This window comes from Centroberyx affinis, unplaced genomic scaffold (assembly GCF_046629955.1).
Source record: "Centroberyx affinis isolate AG114_WGS23_722 - 3 ecotype Tasmania unplaced genomic scaffold, CSIRO-AGI_Caff_v1 ptg000621l_1, whole genome shotgun sequence".
Classification (NCBI taxonomy): domain Eukaryota; kingdom Metazoa; phylum Chordata; class Actinopteri; order Beryciformes; family Berycidae; genus Centroberyx; species Centroberyx affinis.
In genome coordinates, this window is record NW_027279250.1 from 73,542 (window position 1) to 92,359 (window position 18,818).

The 18,818-nt window shown below is 44.6% G+C and overlaps 1 protein-coding gene across 2 annotated transcripts in view; it reads right to left on the reverse strand.

The window, feature by feature from the left end:
- oxr1a (oxidation resistance 1a) overlaps positions 1-18,818 on the reverse strand; it is a 59,696-nt gene that overhangs the window by 10,905 nt on the left and 29,973 nt on the right. For both annotated transcript variants that reach the window (XM_071518681.1, XM_071518680.1), the window contains exons 5-8: positions 9,199-9,351; positions 6,232-6,416; positions 4,238-4,917; positions 2,496-2,661 (exon numbers count right to left, since the gene is read on the reverse strand). In XM_071518681.1, coding sequence (XP_071374782.1) covers positions 2,496-2,661; positions 4,238-4,917; positions 6,232-6,416; positions 9,199-9,351 — 1,184 coding nt within the window. The remainder of the gene's footprint in view (positions 1-2,495; positions 2,662-4,237; positions 4,918-6,231; positions 6,417-9,198; positions 9,352-18,818) is intronic.

Here is an 18,818-nt window from a genome sequence, read left to right on the forward strand (position 1 = left end):
AAAAAGTGTCATCCCAAAACACTATATATAGATATCAAAAATAAAAAAAGTCATCACCTCAAGTCCATCATTAAAGTCTATATATAGAAGACAGCACCAAGCACTTCGGAAGTTACCTGCTCAAAAGTACCATAATCTTTTGTAATCACATTTTGTAAGACAAGCTAACACTTTGGTTTAAAGAGTGGATATCTCATACTATCATAATGTACTGTATAATGTTGTAAGGAGTCAGTTTCAAAAGTATAGTTAGCGGTAACGCTGACGAGACATTTGTGTGCGTTTTATGCTCCAGTAGTTCTCCGTCATTGTGATTATGCCCCGCCCCCTCCCTTACCTGCTGACCACCCATGTAGCAAAAGAAAACCTTTTCATGTTGTTTATGTAAAGGGCTTATGACATATGATAAGACAGTATGGCATGTGATATGACAATTGTATTATAATGATAACTTAAATAGGACCAGATGCACACACGCACTTTAGTTGTTGGAGGTGTATGGACCCAATAAAGTCATAAAAGTTAGGAGCAAGTTTGGAAAGGGGAGGGCAGTTTTATATTTTGTGTATTACATGATGATCTTGTATTATGTATACCAGAACCTTTTGAAAATTCAATAAAGAGATGTTTAAAAAAAAAAAAGTTAGGAGCAAATAACGACCAAAGTTTGTATCAAACAGACACAATTCTAACTGCTATAACTGTTAGACACAGAAGAGCTCTGGCAGAGTCAGTCTGTTGAGCCTGATTCAGTATCATGGTTATATATGATCCATTCAAAGCCCTTCCTGCTTTCCCACACTATTGTCAGGACTCTGTACACGAATCATGCGGGTCGCCTCCCATCTAGGTCAAGCCACAGAGAGTCTAGCAGTGTCTGAAGACAAGGAGTAGGACGGCACTGGGCTGTAAGCCTGAGCAGCTCATGATCAGTTCTCCCACACACTTTTGTCTGCTTCAGGTGCTGAGAAAGAGAAGTTAAAAATAATGAGTAGTAACATGCATGATTCCTCTCTCTTTCAGCGGGCAATGAATTTGTCATGCCCCCGGGCTATTATCCCCAAGAGTGGTGCGTATACACTGCAAACCTCCTCTCCAGGTGGAAGGAGCTGTAGCTAAGCAACACGTGGATGAAAACAACAATGCTGTAACAAGGACGATGTCTTTTGCAAGTCTTCTGCAGTTTATATTGAGTACTGAAGTGTGTGTATTTTTGTACCTTCATTACACTCACTGCAGTGAACTCATTGTATAAACAATGCAATAAGCATTGGTGGTACCATGACTAGCTAAGGACATGCTGTTTGTCTGAGAGAGCTCCATGTGTGTTGCTGTTGTGTGCCTGAACAAGCTAGAGATATTGAACATACAAAGTAAAGCCACGGGCAACATGCAGTGCGAACAGAAGAGGCCTTGTGCAGCTCATGGCTGCTCAAACAACTGATCAGATTCACTTCTCAGATTATCCCCATTTTTCTTCTTTTCTGTCCCTTTCTCTTCCTGTCTCTGAAAAGAGAGAGAGACAGAAACACCACTGTGTTTGTGAAACCAATGACTCGACCTTGTCAAATCAATTCCCCTTCTGCGTCAAACTAAATGGTTTTCTCAGAAAAGTGGCTTATCAAATTAAGATATTGGTGCAATTGGGATTAATTCACTACATAAACAAATTACGCAGCAGTACATATTTCCTTCTAATGTGCCTTGTACCAATGTGAAGAGTGATAACCTAATTATGAATACTGCTGACTTGGCAACTTTGCATCTACACCAAGTTGAAATTCAACTGGGAAAAACCCATAAACCAGCCAAGTCTATTTATGGATTACACATTTCGAATTTCCGTACGAGCCAGGAAAAGTTCATGCACTTCTCAGTGGGTAAATCCCTTTCAGAGCATACAACATTTGGCAAAACATTGGCTCTGAGAAGACGACTTGCATTGGCACACCCTTATTGTTGCATGGGCTCCATGTGCCCCAGCACAGGAATAAAGTGTGTGTCTGTTTCCCTGCAGAGGGAATGAATAATAAATCATATTGCTGTCTGGCAGAGGCAGCACAGGGAGATGGGCAGAAGCCGCAGTGGGAGTCAGACCTAACAAAGACTGCATATTTGATTGGTTTCAAATATTAAAACGACTGGAGGTGAGGTGCCTCAGTAACTCGACTATGTCGACTATTGTGGTGTGTTAGGAATATCAGATATTACTGCTGCATGGTTACAAATCCCTGCATGCTTTGCTTGTCACTGCTTTCCTGCATCGTTCTACATTGTATGCTGTTGCAAAGACAAACAGTACTTAGGTGGACTAATTGCCCACCTTGACAAAGGCTGCAAAAAGGCTTGAGGTGTGCTTCATATACTTTGACTTTGATTGAAGTGTTCCACAGGGACATTTTAAAACATATTATTTAGGTTTTCAAAGAAGAATTAGCAGATATTCAAAAGCAGTTTTGCCCAGGTCTAGTGAGAGACTTAGGGTAAGTGCTGACCTCTCCTGTGGCACAGCGAACCAGTACTCGTGCTTCTTGCCCCGCTGGGCATACTGCTGCATGGAGGCGCTGGCATTGGAAACAAATGTCTTCTTCATGGGCTTCCCCACCCGCAGACACAGGAACTTGTGAGACCGGTGCTTCCGCCTCTCCACAGACCCTGTACCTGGAAAAGGAAACCATCACATAGTCACAGAAGCATAAAGCTAGCTGCAGTATAAATAATAGTTATATCCAGGACAAACAGTAGATTTGCTGTGAAACTAGTTTAAACACACTGTCTGAAATGTTTCTCTCATCTGAGCAATGAGAACAAAATACATTCTTGATAAACTGTACTTGTGTATTCCCATCTTAATGCTTGCTTTTATTTATGTGACCTAGTTTTCTTCCCTCTGCTTACTGGCTACTTCAGCTGGCATTAGTCATTTTGGGCCAGAAACACAGCAGATGACAGAAATAAATGGAGTAGCACACCATAATTGATAGTGGCACTGAGTCGTCTGCCCACGGTACATTATCAATGGCCTATTAAAAGGTCATTGCCACTGGAAGCTGAAAGAGATCTCTGTGCCAGTGCCATACAGTAACACCGGGGCATATTGTGAGCCCCTGGTTGGACAACACTGCGTAACTGGCAATGATGACAGGCAAAAAAACATTAATCTACTTACACAACACAGCTCAGTGGGACAAATTCAATTTTCAAAATGCATTAATTCGGTATTAATGTAGCTTGTTTTTGAAGTTGCTGCTGTTGCTTGTGTGGGCCGTGCTAATATGCAGAGAATAAAGGGCAGCCCTGCTGAGAAACCCGTGAATAAGAACTGCTATTCCAGCCCAGCTCTCTGCAGGACAATAATTGCCAGAGAGAAAATGACAAATCTCTCTCCCACTGTCTCGGTCTCTCTCTCTCGTCTTGGGGGAGAAATATCTTTTTGGATAGACAACTATGTGCGCAACTAGAGTGTGTTATGTGGAGGCAAGTGTAAGAGTGTGACACACTGACTCCACTATCAGATAAGACAATGATCGTGCCAACCAGACAGCGATTGAGTTTAAATGCAGCAGGGGACACAAAATAATTGGACTTTATTTTAAGGTTTATGGAATTCAGTATTTCTCTAAAAACACATAAAACCAAAAACAGAAAAGTATGTAAAATATAAATAGTAAAAAGAGCTCTCTGAATGCTTTCTCCGAAGGGCTTTTGATGTTAGCTTTAATCGTCACTGTGTTTCCCCTTTGGGCGCTAGGTGTGTTTGTGGCATTGTGGTGTTTGATAGGCTTTAGCTTATCACCGAGAGGAGAGCGTATGGCCCAGACCACCAGAGCTGGAGATCAAAGAGTTGTATAAAGCCCCATAAAGCCTGGCTCACTCCGCCAAGGTGATAACAACAGTGAGGCTGCGATTTCCCTTCCTCTTTTTATTCCAATTACTAGCACCAAGGCAGAGTGGCAACGTAAAGGTTATCAGTAACTAACATGAGAGAACGGATTCTGAAGCAGCCAGAGAGGCCAAACTTTACTTTGATACTAGAGTTAGAAGACCGCATGAGGACAGATTCATCCCCTTAAAGGTCCCTCAATTCTCAAGGTTTCTAGCCCTGTCGTTTGAAAGAAACAACATCTCTGCCTGAGAATAAAAATGCAAAATGTAACTATGTAAATAACTGTCTTGCTGCATGTACTCGATTGTTCCTCTGGGTGGATAAAGATTAACTGAGTGAGAGAGTGCTTACCTTCTGCAGAGTTCTGCGTGCCGTCCTTTTGCGTCTGCTCTACATTCTCCTTTTCTTCCTTGGCTTGTTGCACAGTGTCCATTTTGGAGACCTCGGTCCCCTGGTTGGCGTCCCCCTGTGGGCTGGCTGAGACGGAGGCGGGGTCTGTGGCACCGGGGGTGGCTGAACTTTGGGACCCCGGGCGAGAGGTGCTGCTGCTGGGACCCTGGGCCTGGCTAGTGGTGCTGCTGGTGGTAGTGGGTGTGCTTGGTGGCCTCTCTACACTGTGCTGCTTAGATCCCATGGGGGACTGGCTCTCGTTTTCTGTGGCAGTATTTGGTGGATTGTCCTCTGCTGTGGCTGAGGCCTTCGCCGCGCCGGGCTCCTCCGGCTGGCTGACTGACCCCTGGGCGCTGCCTGAGGCCTGGGGGCCGGCGCCGGCGGCCTCCACCTGGGTAACGGTTTGCACAGACTCCGTGGAGGCGCCGGAGGACTTGTCCAGGTGGAGATCCTCATTAGACGCCTGCTCCTCCTCCCGGATGGGGGAGAGCTCCGACTCGGTGAAGACGTCCTCAGAGATGGAGCCCTCGGTGCTGCGAGGGGCCGTGCTGCCGCTGTCGTTGGCCCCCGGGTCCCTCAGGCGCTGTTCTGCGTCCTTCTGCTGGGAGGGGTGTCTCTCTGCTGGCAGAGGCTCCAGGTCACTGGAAACATGTGAGAGGAGGAGGGACAGAATAAACAAGAAGCAACTCTATCAATACGTGGACTCAAAAAGGAATATTTGTACTACCTTGAGTGGGTTTCATACTAGATGATTTGACATCTCATTTCCCTTCTTACTACCTGTGTACCATCTGTGTATACCACATGTTTATGTCATGTTACAGCAACGAATCCAAATGCTTAATGAGCAAGTGGACAGGTTAGGGTTGCGTACTAAAACAAGACTGGGATTTGGTCGTCTTTCTATGTCTTGTCCTTGAAAGACTCAAATGAGGTTGTGTGCGAACAGACAAAACACTTGTATGTAAGCAGCCCACTCCACAGGTTCAAATCCTGCAGGCACTTGTTGCTCAGCTGTGTGTTCAGAGATAGAGCGAGAGGTCAAAAGAGACAGAGAGAGAGAGAGAGAGAGAGAGAGAGAGAGACAGAGATAGAGAGAGAGAGAGAGAGAGAGAGAGAGAGAGAGAATGGACCACAGCTGAGAAAACAGCTGGGCTCAGCACAGACAATAATCATTTGCCATCACAATAACTGCTCCATGGGCAACACTCAGCCAGCTAAATACAGCACTGCCCAGATCCCCAGCCCTCCCCCCCGGGGTGGAGACAGGAAAATAAGACTCCACAGGGTGCAATAATGCGCCACCACATTTGATCCAAGGATAAATTTAGCATGATAAACTTTACACTAAAACAATGAAAGTACGGCAAATGAAAAAACACTCAGATCTGTGGGAGGTGGCATCGCTGATTCCTCTAAAGTGGCTGCTTCCCACTGCACAAAGGGGTGAGCAATCAGGACGTAGGAGGGTGAAGGCATACTTCATTAACCCTGGTGTAATTGCCATTTCCTTTTTATTTTGGCATGAGGGGGGAAAAGAATTAAACTGTCGGTTGGCTGCTGATGCAATCTGATCATGGATGCGGGAGAGAATGGCGATGATTACAGTTATGCTGGTGCATTTCTGCGACGGTGTGTGGTGTGTGTTGGTGAGAGAGACAGACAGTAAGCGAGACAGTGGGTGAAAAACTGAATTAAACTGAGAGGAAAAGTAAAGGGTAACTGTATGAATAAGACTGTGTATGTGGTAGTAAATCTGTGGTTGTGTCAGACGTCAGTGTTTGGAAATTAGAAATTGTGTAAATCGTAAACTGTAACAAGTCTCTTCCTCTACATACTTGCTGCACTGTTGCTCCACCTCCAAGAGGAGCTGGGTTTTTTTTTCTGAGAATAGATTCGGGCTTCGACTAAGGCTACCACTGAGCTTGTACATGCACGGCTACAGTCTCTCTTACTCGGGCACGGCCTCTCTGATCTTGGGGTCGGTGATCTCCTTATAGATGGCGGCGGACTGGACCTCCTCCAGAGGACACATGATGCCGTACTCCTCACAGCCGTGGGCCTGAACCAGGGGGTCCATCCGGTGAGGGTCGAACATGATGTTGTTGGGAGTCACCAGCAGCACACCGCTCACCGCACCCTGAAAGGAGGTGGGGAGAGAAAAGAGAGGGATGGGTGAGAAACTGGTCAAGATTACTGATACAGTAGGTACTTTTAAATAAAGGGACAAGAGGTTAGCATGTTACCAAGGTTAGCATGAAAGATATTCAAAAGCACCTCTATCATATAAACAAGTGGAGGCCAAATCCACCATCCATTTGAGACCACAAATTTCCTAAATCAAGTAGAAGTTATTGACTAGCAGCACTGACCACTTCAGGCTTTCATTTGGTACCTGGGAGCGAATCAGCAGTGGCTCAATACCATGGATCTGTGTGTCTGAGAGCAGGACAGCTGCCTGGATGTGGGCAGTGTGTCGGTACAAAGGCATGCACTAACACACACACACACACACACACACACACACACGCACACACACACACGCGCACACACACACGCGCACACACACACACACACACACACGCGCACACACACACACGCGCACACACACATAAGGTGCAGTTGTTTAAGGGCTCCCCGTCAGGCAGTGCCATACCAGCTAGGTGGACTTTGTGTGCATTTTAATAAAGACCCTGCCATCCTGCCCACTCAATCGATGGTGAAAACTGACCAACAACAACAGACGCCCACAATCTGAGCAGCAAGCACTGAGCAGCAAGCACACACAGAAACATTCAAAGTCCATGTACATTGCTTAGCTCAAATTATGCTGTTTTTACAAAGAGCTCATGAGAAAGCTATGTAGATTCACTATTGATATTGCTGTTTTAATGCGGTGCACAATATGTAAATTCATCATGACTTCTTAGAATGGGTAAAGTTATACCAAGTGACTATAGGTTTCTGCAAGATAAATTTAAGGCTTTTCAAGATCTATTCAATGCCAATACAAATAAAATTTAAGAACAATTTCACCCCAATATAAGGCTGAAGAATAAAATGTTTCATTAGAAAAGTAATGCACCGAGAAAACGCCACATTTTTAAGACCTCTGAAACCTTACAGACTTAAACGCAACATTTAACAGTATTGAAGACCTTGAATTGGATAATTCAATTTACAACATTTTAAGGCATTTTGGACCTGAAGACACCCTGGTTTTAGGCTATCAAAACTAGATTAACTATGATAAGCTAAATTAAACTACTAATTACACTAAACTAATTCACATCTGCCCACAAACTTGTGCCTACAGTGTTTACTGAAGGTATTCTGTGCTCGCCGAGTTGGTTTATTAAATGATTAAAAGAAAACTTCACCCTCAAACAATGTTACACTATTAGATATCATCAATTTGTGATGTTCAATGCATTCCAGGAGTTTTTTGTGATGAAGTGTTGTAATTCATGTTTTTTGGTGTACCAACTTTCCCTCAACCTGCCTTGTGTACTTGATTTCCTATGTTTCCCAGAACGCCAAAGAAGGGGGTTCTGCTCTATACCTATACATAGGTATAGATCAGAGCGACACATACAGGTATTTTGATAATATGTCACAATGCCGCCTCTACTTAGGGGATAGAAAGTGGAAGACTTTATTGGTGTCAATGTATTTTTATTTTTTTCGTCAGAGGAGTTTGATCAGTATTTGTTCAATAAATTAAGTAAATTAGGAAGGACATGTCTTTAGATGATTATGTGACCCTGCCTGATCTTGAGCATTTGCCGTATATAGAAAAAAGAAGGTCAATTGGTCAGCCTTCATGCCCCTCAGTCTCCCTCCCTCAAAGTGGATCGACGACCCAACTCAATGGCCAGACATTATACAGTATATCCGGACATAATACTACATATACCTACTTGATAGAATCACCAGGTTAGTAAAAGTAAATGCCTAAATGTGTCATTATTTTGGTTTTGATGGCAGTCCTGTTTACCTATGCTGCCAACTTGAATGAGTGACTCCACTGTCCAAGCAGCCACCCACTCAATAGCTAGATGGCAAGCTAGCAGCAAACTGCTAATGTTTCCGAGAACCGGAGATCAGATTTTTACACTTGTTGGAGGTGCAATCCACAACACAGCAACTTTTCGGCATGTTTTTCAATCTGTTTAAACAATGTGGTACAATCTCAAAGCTTACTAACTCACATACGGACAAAAGTCTTCAATATGAACGATCATCTTCTTTCCCCCAAAAAGGGCGTGGCCATGGCCACCAGAAAATGGTGCCAGTTTGGTCTATAGGTAGCCTGTGACTGCACTGCATTCTGGTCTATTGAAACTACTGTCAGTGTGATTGTTGAACATCTGTGCAGAATGGTGACAAGAAAGACGCCCTTGTTCTTTACTGTTTACCATTGATGTTTTAGATAGTTGAAAATGTTTCTGCTGGACCCAGAAAAACAACCTATTTCACCAATAGCCGTTTATTAACAGTGTTTAAGCGTTTTAAGGTGGAGTTTCCTTTAAGTGTGTTTTAATATGTCTTACAATTCCTTATTACCAAACCATCCTTTTGAAGTAGCAAGATGGCTGTCGACGACCTGCTGGCAGCTCTGCTATATGTTAACATATTATCTTTGATTATTATACTGATGCGACTGCTTCTCTTCTCGCTCCATCTGTCATGTTTAAGGGTGCGTTTGTTTTGCTGCCGGCGAGTTATGCTCTCGATTACAGCAGTACACTGTGTCCTTGCCGGTGTCCGTCTGTCGCGTGACCGGGAGGGTATGGGGTGCCCTTAAACGAGTGCACCCACACACACACATACACAAACGGACACACACACACACACGCATATGCACAACCAGAAATGCACCCACACACATACACGCAAATGGGTGTGTGTTTACGGCTCACCTTGCCGTCAGTGATGTACTTGCAGTTGATCTTGAGGAATTTCTCTGTGAGAGCCTCTTCCTCCTCGGAGGTGGACGACACCACTCTGGACTGGCGCAGAGCCGAGAACACTGGGGGGTGAACGCCTTCTGGTCTGGGAGGGCCATCTGAGTCCTGTAGGGTGGGGTAGGGAGGTGGCATTGGTGAAATTGGAGGGAGGGGAGGGAATAAAGAACTTTTATTTGTGTACTATCACATTACTTCATTATATGCCTGTTCTAGAGGTTGTTTTGGGTTGTCCTTTGTCACCATTGGCAAGATAAGGGAGGAGGAAAAAGAGGATAAATCAATGTTTACAGTTGGGACTTGAAAAAACTGTGTCAAACTGTATCAACATTTGTGTTTTCGCTTCAAATGCTAATGTTCTACTTTAGCCTGGTGTTGACAGACAGAAATCAGTGCCAAGTAGTGTTTAACAAAACAGACAAAACAGTAAGTGATGGTGAAAAGGCAAAGCTAGGTTCGCTTGGTAAAACATGGTGTAACTAATTTATGTCTCCCTTTGTCAAACTAATGCGTGTGAGTCTCTAAGTATATTGTCTATATATATATACAGCACAAATATTTTCTGCACAGTGGGACAATCAGGCTAAAAGAAACTCAATGCCAAGCCTAAATGAATACATCTCCTTTGTCTGAGATTCGCAGTGGTAATTGGGCGAAAAATATTCATATGAGATTGAAGCATTAATTATTGCGCTCTTTCACAACTTGATGCCTGGTTAGTGTTATTTAAATGGAGACCGACATGCCCTTGAACAACCTCTTACACAAACCATTATTCCTCATGCATCACACACTTCAGCAGAGGCTGTGTGTGTATGAGTCTGTGCGAGCGCATATGGGTGTACACTTGACGTATATGGAGTGATAGCTAATTTGAAGGGTACTGGAATGTAAACTGAGCTCATCCACTGGGACAAACCAGCGGAAAATAAGACGAAGCTGTCAGAAATTGATGTGGTTGCGTACAGTATATGTATGTGTATTCTGTTTTCCTTCCTGATTATATTGAGCAAGTAAAGCCACAAAAACAAATGGCTTCTTTGATAAAGATAAATCTATAACTGCATTAAAAACTAGCAGGGATTTTAAACAATGTTTTAATAAACCACCTTACAGATATTAGATAGAATCATGGTAGAAAAAACAAAACAAAACAAAAAAACGATGACCTTTTCCTTATCATTACACTGTGCCACAGATAGTGTTGCACAGCCGAGCAGGAATTTAAATCATGTCTCAACTATGGTGTTGCCTTTGTATGTTGACAAATCATACTATAAACCAAGGAATCTCTGTCTGTATATGTGTCCTTTGCACATCTCGAGAACCGTTCGTCCGATCTACTTCACACTTGGTGGGTGTATTGCTGGGGACCCAAGGATGTTCATTGTCAGATTGGACACGCGACACGTTCAATATTAATAAACTTTGAATAAACAAGCGAACAGCGCTCTGTGCAGCAGCGGGGCACAAAGCAAGCGACCGATAGCCTACGCCTATTTTGAACGGGCACTGCACTAGTACAGTATAAAGCCATTATGTTACTGCTTCTTCATCTACGCCATTGTAAGTCTGCAAGCTGCCACAGATGGTGTGTCTGCTGGGCTGTAAACATGAGGCGTGGTGGGCTGGGAGCTTCTACCAGTGGCCTGTTGCCATGCAATGTCTGAGCATTGGGGAGTGACTGACCGACTGCATGTAAGTCTGTCTGAATAACTGTCCATAGGGACGACTGTCTGACTGAAACACTTTCTGTAGGATGGGTTGTCTATGGAACTGACTGGCTGAAGGGCTGACTGACTGTCTGCCTGTGTGACAGAACAACTTTCTGCAGGATGGACCGTCTGTGAAACTGTCTGACTGACAGCAACGTCCAGCTGAAGGAGACAAAATCTGGACGGGGAGATGAGAAGGTGTGGGAAGAGGTGAGGAAAAGGAGAAACGGGGATGAGAAAAGGAAAGGGGTAACAGAAACCACGGCGGCAGAAGGAAATAGAAAAGACAGAGAAGAATTAAGGAAGAAGGAGAGCTAGAGAAAGAAAAATACACAGACAGGGAGATAAAGAGAGCTAAAGGCAATTGAGAGAGAGAGAGAGAGGGGAAGACAAAGGACAAAAGAGAAATGAGGACAGAGAGAAGAGAGAGAGAGAGCAGAGCGTGTGGGAGTATCAGCGAGGGAGGTTTCAACCAGGCGTCAAGAGCCGGTGGAGAAGCAGTGAAGAGCTAGAGCGGAGTCAGAGCCCATAACAACTGTCTGCCGGCCTCCCGACACTCGCCCCCACACCTCCCTGTCTCCGTCTCCCAGCGTAGTCGACAAACAGCCTGCAGCTACTGACCCACACCGACACAACCAGCCCAGACACTGGCAGCTAGGGAGGCTGAGGGGGCCGGGCAATCTGTTATAGCCAAAACAAGCCTCTCCGACAAGGAGAGGAGAACGGGAGCCTAAAAATGTTAAAATGTAGCTAGGGAAGATAGGGACCCAAGATGGAAAGTAGAGTAGGCCTCTGCTTTGAACGGACCTATGAAACGCAAGAAGAGCAAAACCTTGAATCTTAAAAAGTAGTTTGGCTCTACTGTACATGGATTAGAGATCTGAGGAGCAGCTGTTGTGCTTCAGTGCTATTGCAGCAAAAACCTCCACCATCCACTTCAGCTGAACAGACTTCACCTACACAACCGTACTTAATCTCTCACTTCCCCTGTGCTGCTCAGCCACTTTCAAATGATTCAATCAAGCAGTCCTTTCTGCTGCAGAGCTACAAGGTTACAGTGATGTAGAGGAGTATTCTCCGCCACCCGAAAAATACTCTTCTACCTTTTAACTTTGAAAGGATAAATTTGGCAATTTTGGACCTATATGTAATTTGTCTCTTACATACCTGTAGTACTTGCTGTAGTACTAGTACTGCTGTCGGTTGAAACAGTGAGAACCGTTGCCTCTTGCTGCTTACAATGAGTCCAAATGGGAACTATTTTTCTTTGCCGCAGCACAGACTACTGTGGGGTTCAAGTGCTTTACTGGTGGCGTGATCTAGTTTTGCGGACAGTCAGGTCAGATTGTTAACAATTGAACATGGAGCCAGGTAGAGTTTGGTAGAAGACTATACACTGAGTGGAAATGGTGCGGTGCTGCTGCTTTCCAGGCTGTGGATATAAATACGTCGGTTAGTCGACATATTGTTTTCACAGACTGGCTTTTTTGGAGATATTTTGACAAACCCCACCAAGATGCAACGGAGCTCCAGCTGACTCTGGAGTCAATATTGGCTGCAGGTCAATGTACTACAGGTATATAAGAGACAAATTATATATAGGTCCAAAATCGCAGAACTTATCCTTTAAGCAACACATAGCTGAGAACATAACACACACACACACACACGCACATGCTGGACACATGCACAGCACGCACCTGGGCTGAAATAAGCAGCTGAGTGTCAAAACATGTCCTCCCTCACACATGCATAATAAACACCCTCTCATCTTCCCTGTCATCAAATCTGGCACATCTAAGAAAGGGGTGTTATGTGGTGGTAACAAAATAACACCCATCACACGTCCCACGCTGGCCTCACTACCTACACTGTCTACATGAGAAAGAGCGTGAGCAGCCGTTTGGCAGAGCACTGCTGTCTATCAGCTCAGAGCTACTGTTTATAAGACAACGCAAGACGATAGGCAATAATTTTCCTCTGGTATTTTGACAAAGTGCTGACTTGAACACAACAACATACTGTAGCAATGTGATTGGTACATTAGGTTATAGGGAGGAATGATAACTGGCTGAAGTCACAGAGAGCAAACAGAGAAAAATTCTTCAGTTCTACCCCTGGGTTTAATGCATACTCAATGACAATTTCCACAAATCGATTTTTCTTTCTTTGGTTTGACTCTATAGGGCATACATGACATGCATGCATACAGTGGATGGACAGGCTTGGATCCCACATGCCTTACAAATCAACTCAGTTTGAAGCTATGGAAGCTGGCACTCACCACCCCACAGCCCCTGCAGATAATTCAGTGAATATTGCATCTCCCCAGGCTGCTGCTTTCTTTGTGCTAGTAAAATCCTTTAATATATGACGAGTGTTTATACTGCACCAGCCTCCAAGGCATCCAATATTTTCTTAGGTGGTGCTGGAATGTGGTATGGGATGATACTAAACTTAGCTCTCCTGTCCTCATATCTGGCCCCATATTAACCTTCAACGTGACATTCAGACTTTTAATTTCCACACAAGAAATGCTGAAGGCTTTAGAATTACAGTGCTTAAACCACATGAGTTAGGTTTAAAAATTCCGGCTTACCAAATAGAGGGCCGACCTTGAAATTCATTCTGTTCTGGAAAGTTAAACTAAAGAGAAGAACAAGAGCGAAGTATTAATAACCATTTACAGAACAATCCTGGAATGAAGACAAGCAGACTTGACCTGAAGTGTCCTCACGTCAGGTCAAGTCTGCTTGTCTTCACGCCATCAGTGTCCTGAAATGACCAGATTTCAGACCTTGGAAACAGGATGTTCAGCGTGTGACATCAAAGGGAGAGAAAGAGCACAGTGCAGCCTAGTGGACCTGCTGCAGCACTGAAATCCAAAGATTAAAGAGCTGCTGTACTGGCCTCAGACTGTGGGTGATGATGGTGGATACCAGAGTAGCCACTGTGGGGGAAGAGGAGGGAAGAGGAGGGAGGGAGGAGAAAGGAGAAAAAGGAAGGTAGAGTATTCATATGGAGATAAGGGGAGAGGAGAGCCAAAGTAAGAAAAGGAGAAGAGAGATGCTGGGCAAAGTAAGGTTTGGCGTCGCCATCGGGAGCTTATCTCTGAAGGTTTTGGGAGGCACAGGGAGGGGGGGGGGCGTTACAGCAAACCACTGTAGAGGGAGACGGTGAGAAGGGCTGCGACTGACACTGGGGACAGGGGTTGGGGGCGACAGTATTGGCTACAGTAGATGACAATTGCGTTGGGGCTACAGAAATCAATATTTTCTAAGAAGCTCACCTATATTTCTCTCTCCACCCGTAGTCAAAGCTAGAAGACGTGAAGCAAATGTAGAACGAGGCCCTGCTGTCGCTGTATAGAATATGGTTTCTGTCCAGGCCATACTGAAGCAGTAAAGGGGAGAGGGCAATATATCAGGGAGGTGAAATGTCAACTGAAGACATACTGTAGTAGTCGACAAACAGCAGAAAGATAGGATCCATAATACATTTCCTTTACAAATCAGCTCAAAATCCTTTTAACTGGGATGTATAGTATTTGCATTTCCCTCTAGATAGTAATAAAGATTTCAGAGAGGGAATGTAGAGGTGCCACCCGGCTTTGACCTTGACAGTGACAGAGTGTGCAATCAAAAATCAATCCACAGCTCCACCTTGTGGGCATGGGTGCGTTCTGCAGGAGGCAGCAGACCATCGTTGGTATTCATCAAGTGTCTGAAGCCAGACGTACTGTTTTGTCTTTCATATCGCAATAAGGAAACGGTCAAGACTAGAGGATCTAATCTGCAACCCAATAACCAGGCTGACTCTGTGATGAGCCACTATATTAAACCTCCCATGCTCAAAAGCTTAGGGGTTTAAATTTAATCTCAAAAAGACTCTCGAAAGACAGAGTTTATCATCCAAAAATAACCACAATCTTCTCACCGAAACCCTGGGCAGGGAAGTGCAGCGGTATGATGCAGGTGCTGGAATACATTTTAGGAGGTGAAACCCATTCAGCGATGTGAGCTCATCACAAATGTACCTATGTGGCACCAGATATACGGGTAATCTAAACTGGTCCTACTTCCTCCAACACTAATTTTAGATCACGCCCCAGCGGAAGGGAGGGAGGAGGGAGAGAGGGAGGGAAGGATGGAGAGAGGAAGGAAGGAGGTGTTGCTGCCAAAAGAGGAAGAGACAGAGAAGGTCACAGTAGTGGGCAGAGGGAGCTTGGCTGTGCCACAGTCAGTGTGCGTGTGTGTGTGTGCATGTGTGTGTGTGTGTGTGTTAGAGTACGAGCATAGGGAGGGTCTGGACAGGACAAAGAGGACATGTCTACCCACACAGATGACCAGGGAGCAAGTATGCCAGCAAGCGGGTAGCTGCCAAATAATCTAACGACAGCAAGACCGCCAGCCAGAAAGTCAGCCAGCTACCCATACACACACACACACGTGCACACACACACACACACGTGCACACACACGCACACACACACAGCCAGCCAGCCAGCCATGCCTGCAAGATGTGTTACTTTTCGCTGCCAATACCAGCAGGCCAGCAGGCAGACCATGAGACACTTCAGAGCTGCCTTATCTGGCCTTCAGTTTGAAACAGTCGAGAGAAAAAAAAAACATGGCTTGATAGTGTGTAGATAGAACTTTTGTATCGTACACACTGAACTGTGGGCAACATTGTAAATCAACAGCGTGTAAAAGCAAAATAATGGATCCATGTTTCACAGGAGATGCTCTACAGACTTTTTTCTGACACACCAGTGAATAGCCACAGAGAATATCTGGCATTTATTCTTTGACACTGATGTGCCGTTCTGTTTCTGCAGTGAAAAACCTCTAATGTGTAATGGCCTTGATTACTTTTCAGGCTATTTGAACTTGTAATAGGCTATTTAAACATCTGCCGCAGGATTTGACTCTTTCTCTACTGTATACAAAGCTAAAAGAGAAACAGCTTAAACCAGCTATTGGCTGGTTGCATTGCTTCTACTACAGACCTCCCAGAACCATTTATTCTGATAATATCCTCACTGAGACGTGAGCGCCCAGCACCAAAATAGGCTTGTAATTAAAAGATGCCAAAGATTCGGGGAAAAAAGAGAAGCTGAGTGGGTTATTAAGGTCCTTCCTGTGGTTTAAAATCAAACGGCACCTGGATGCCGCTTGCTTCTTGAACACCCTCCCCAATCACAGACAGGCACACACACACACTGAGAGAGAGAGAGAGAGAGAGAGAGAGAGAGGGTGAGGGGGAGAGAGAGGGAGAGAGAGAGAGAGAGAGAGACTGGCACACAGGAGTATGCAAGCAGGCACTGACAAACATCACAGACAAACAAACACAGAAAGTCACACACACACACGCGCACACACACACACACACACACACACACACACACACACACACACACACAGACGCACAAACAGAGTTGACACATTGGGTGAGGTAATCTTCCCTCCCCGTCTGCCTTCCAAGCACACTTCCTCTGCCTGGAATAATTGCTGCCTGCTTGTCTGGGAGAGCGAGCTCCTCCGTTCATTAGTTGCTCTAAATATCAGACACGGCATCACTTTTAAAGGCTTAATTTCTCTGCAGTCACAGCCCCTCTCTCTGATCCTCCTCCGTCGAGAGCCACAGAATATGCTCCTGTTCTCGCAGGCATGACCTAAATAGATAAGTAGTAAATGAACGGGGCCTTTCTCTTGGCAACCGTGGAGAAATTAACAGAGATGAGAGCAGGAGAAGAAGGGTGGGGGGTACAAACTCGCTACTTTGGCACCGCAAGTGGAGCAGCGACAGTGATGGCTTTGGCGACAGCGGCACCCATTTTCTTACAACGTGACAAAACAAGACATCCGTTGCCATGGAGACCGGTGAGGAAGGGGGTTTGGGAGGGGGGCAAACAGTCATATTTCTTAAGGGACCACGGGGCTTCCTGCGGTGCTTAATGATTGGCTCATTCAGATGCTGCAGACAGAGTACCTGAGGGAGGTGGCTCACGCTGCTGGTCTGAGAGCTGCTGTCAGAGGGGAGGAAAGACACACTGGACCAAACAACAGACCTCCACCTCTACTGTATCTCTCATCCTCCAAGAGTGAAGCTGTCAGGGACAAGTTGAATATACTCGTCCATGAAATAGCAGCCATCATGGTGCCCCTTTATACCTGGCATTAAAAGAAAAATCCACCCTCCTACTTTTACACTGTTGTGTGTCATCAATCTGTGATGTTCAATGCATTCCAGGAGTTGAGTGTTGCAATTACATTTTTTGGTGGACTTGTTGCATTCAGCTGTGAGTTACATGCGTAGGTGGAGAGAGCGATAGTGAAAGCTGATCAAGAGGTTTTCCAGTCGAGAGTCACGCCCCTTACTCAAAACTCAACATGTCTTGTGGCTGCATTGCATTCTGGTCTATTGAGGCTACTCAAGTCAGTCAGTGGAGAAATTGGTGTCTCTTCCTCTTGTACAATGGATTTCTCCCTGTATGATTGTTGAACATCGGTGCAAAATAGTGAGTCTAGAAAGAAGCCCTCACTCTCCGATTCTGAGGGACTAACACCAAAAACCTGACGTTTACTGTCGATGTTTTAGATAGTTGAAAAGATTTCTGCTGTCAAACTTGGTTATCAATGGGAATAAAAAAACAATACACCAAACAACAAAATAGACCCCGAAATGCATGCTTTTTTAGCAGTGTTTAAGTGTTTCAGGGTGGATTTTTGCTTTAATATGTGTCCTGGATTATGGGGACCAAATGACACCAGGTGTTTACTGTCAATTTAAAAGGATGTAAATATTACAAGAGGAAGTGAGGTGCAAGGCAATCTGAGTTTTGGGGGAGGGAGAGAGACATCTAAATACATTGTGTATGCTGGAGACGCATGTTATCATCAGGTGAGAATGTAATCCAGCTGAATCATGTCTAGACAGCCTGGATAAGAGACACCTGTGAACACTTGGTATAAAAGCCCAGAGTCTACAGTGCCTTCATACTGCAGGATTTTCCAAACCATTTTGGGAATGAAGCAGCGCAGCAGCAGTGCAGCAAATATGGTAAAGCAGGACTTCTATGTGGATCATTACAGCAGACACAAAATTCAGACCGCTGAGACACACCTTACCACAATCCTTCCTGTAATTCACATCCTCCTCTAAGAAACGCTGACCAAATAATATCACAATTGGCCAAAATAGAGCCCAGGAGTGCAGATAAAACTCTATTAGGCTTCTGAATTTACTGTAAATGCCGGTGGTTTTTCAAGCAACTTAGCTGTTGTCTAGTTTTGCAAGATTTGTGAGGAGTTTTCACTGCACATCATATAACACCAGTAATGCTCTGCTAACACTGGCATGGAGCCATCTCCCCTGGTCCTGTTAGCCTTAAAACTATAAGCGATGTTAAAGCATCTTCATTGGCCGCATTCTTACATTAACTTATCACAGTTTTGAAACAGCAATCGCGAGAGCATGGATGGTTTAATAGACTGGGTGAAGGAACAATTTCATAATCTGACAAGAAGTGCCATCCATTATACAACAGTGAACAATATATGAGACAGCCATCAATGTGGAGCGACATACTGTATACTGTATATCCTCATACATTATGGCCTATACGTGCCTGTCCTTGGAAAATATTAGGCACTTCTTATTGTCTGAACTATCCTTGGAAAATATTGGACCATTCTTCTTGTCTTTCCTGTCCTTGACACCATGCCACATCATTCTGTATGTTTGCCTTTAAAGTGATGATGAACAAGGCTTTAAAATGTGACAACAGTGGGTGAAGCCTAAGTCAGTATGGATGTATGTGTGTGATTGTGTGTGTGTGTGTGTGTGTGTGTGTGTGTG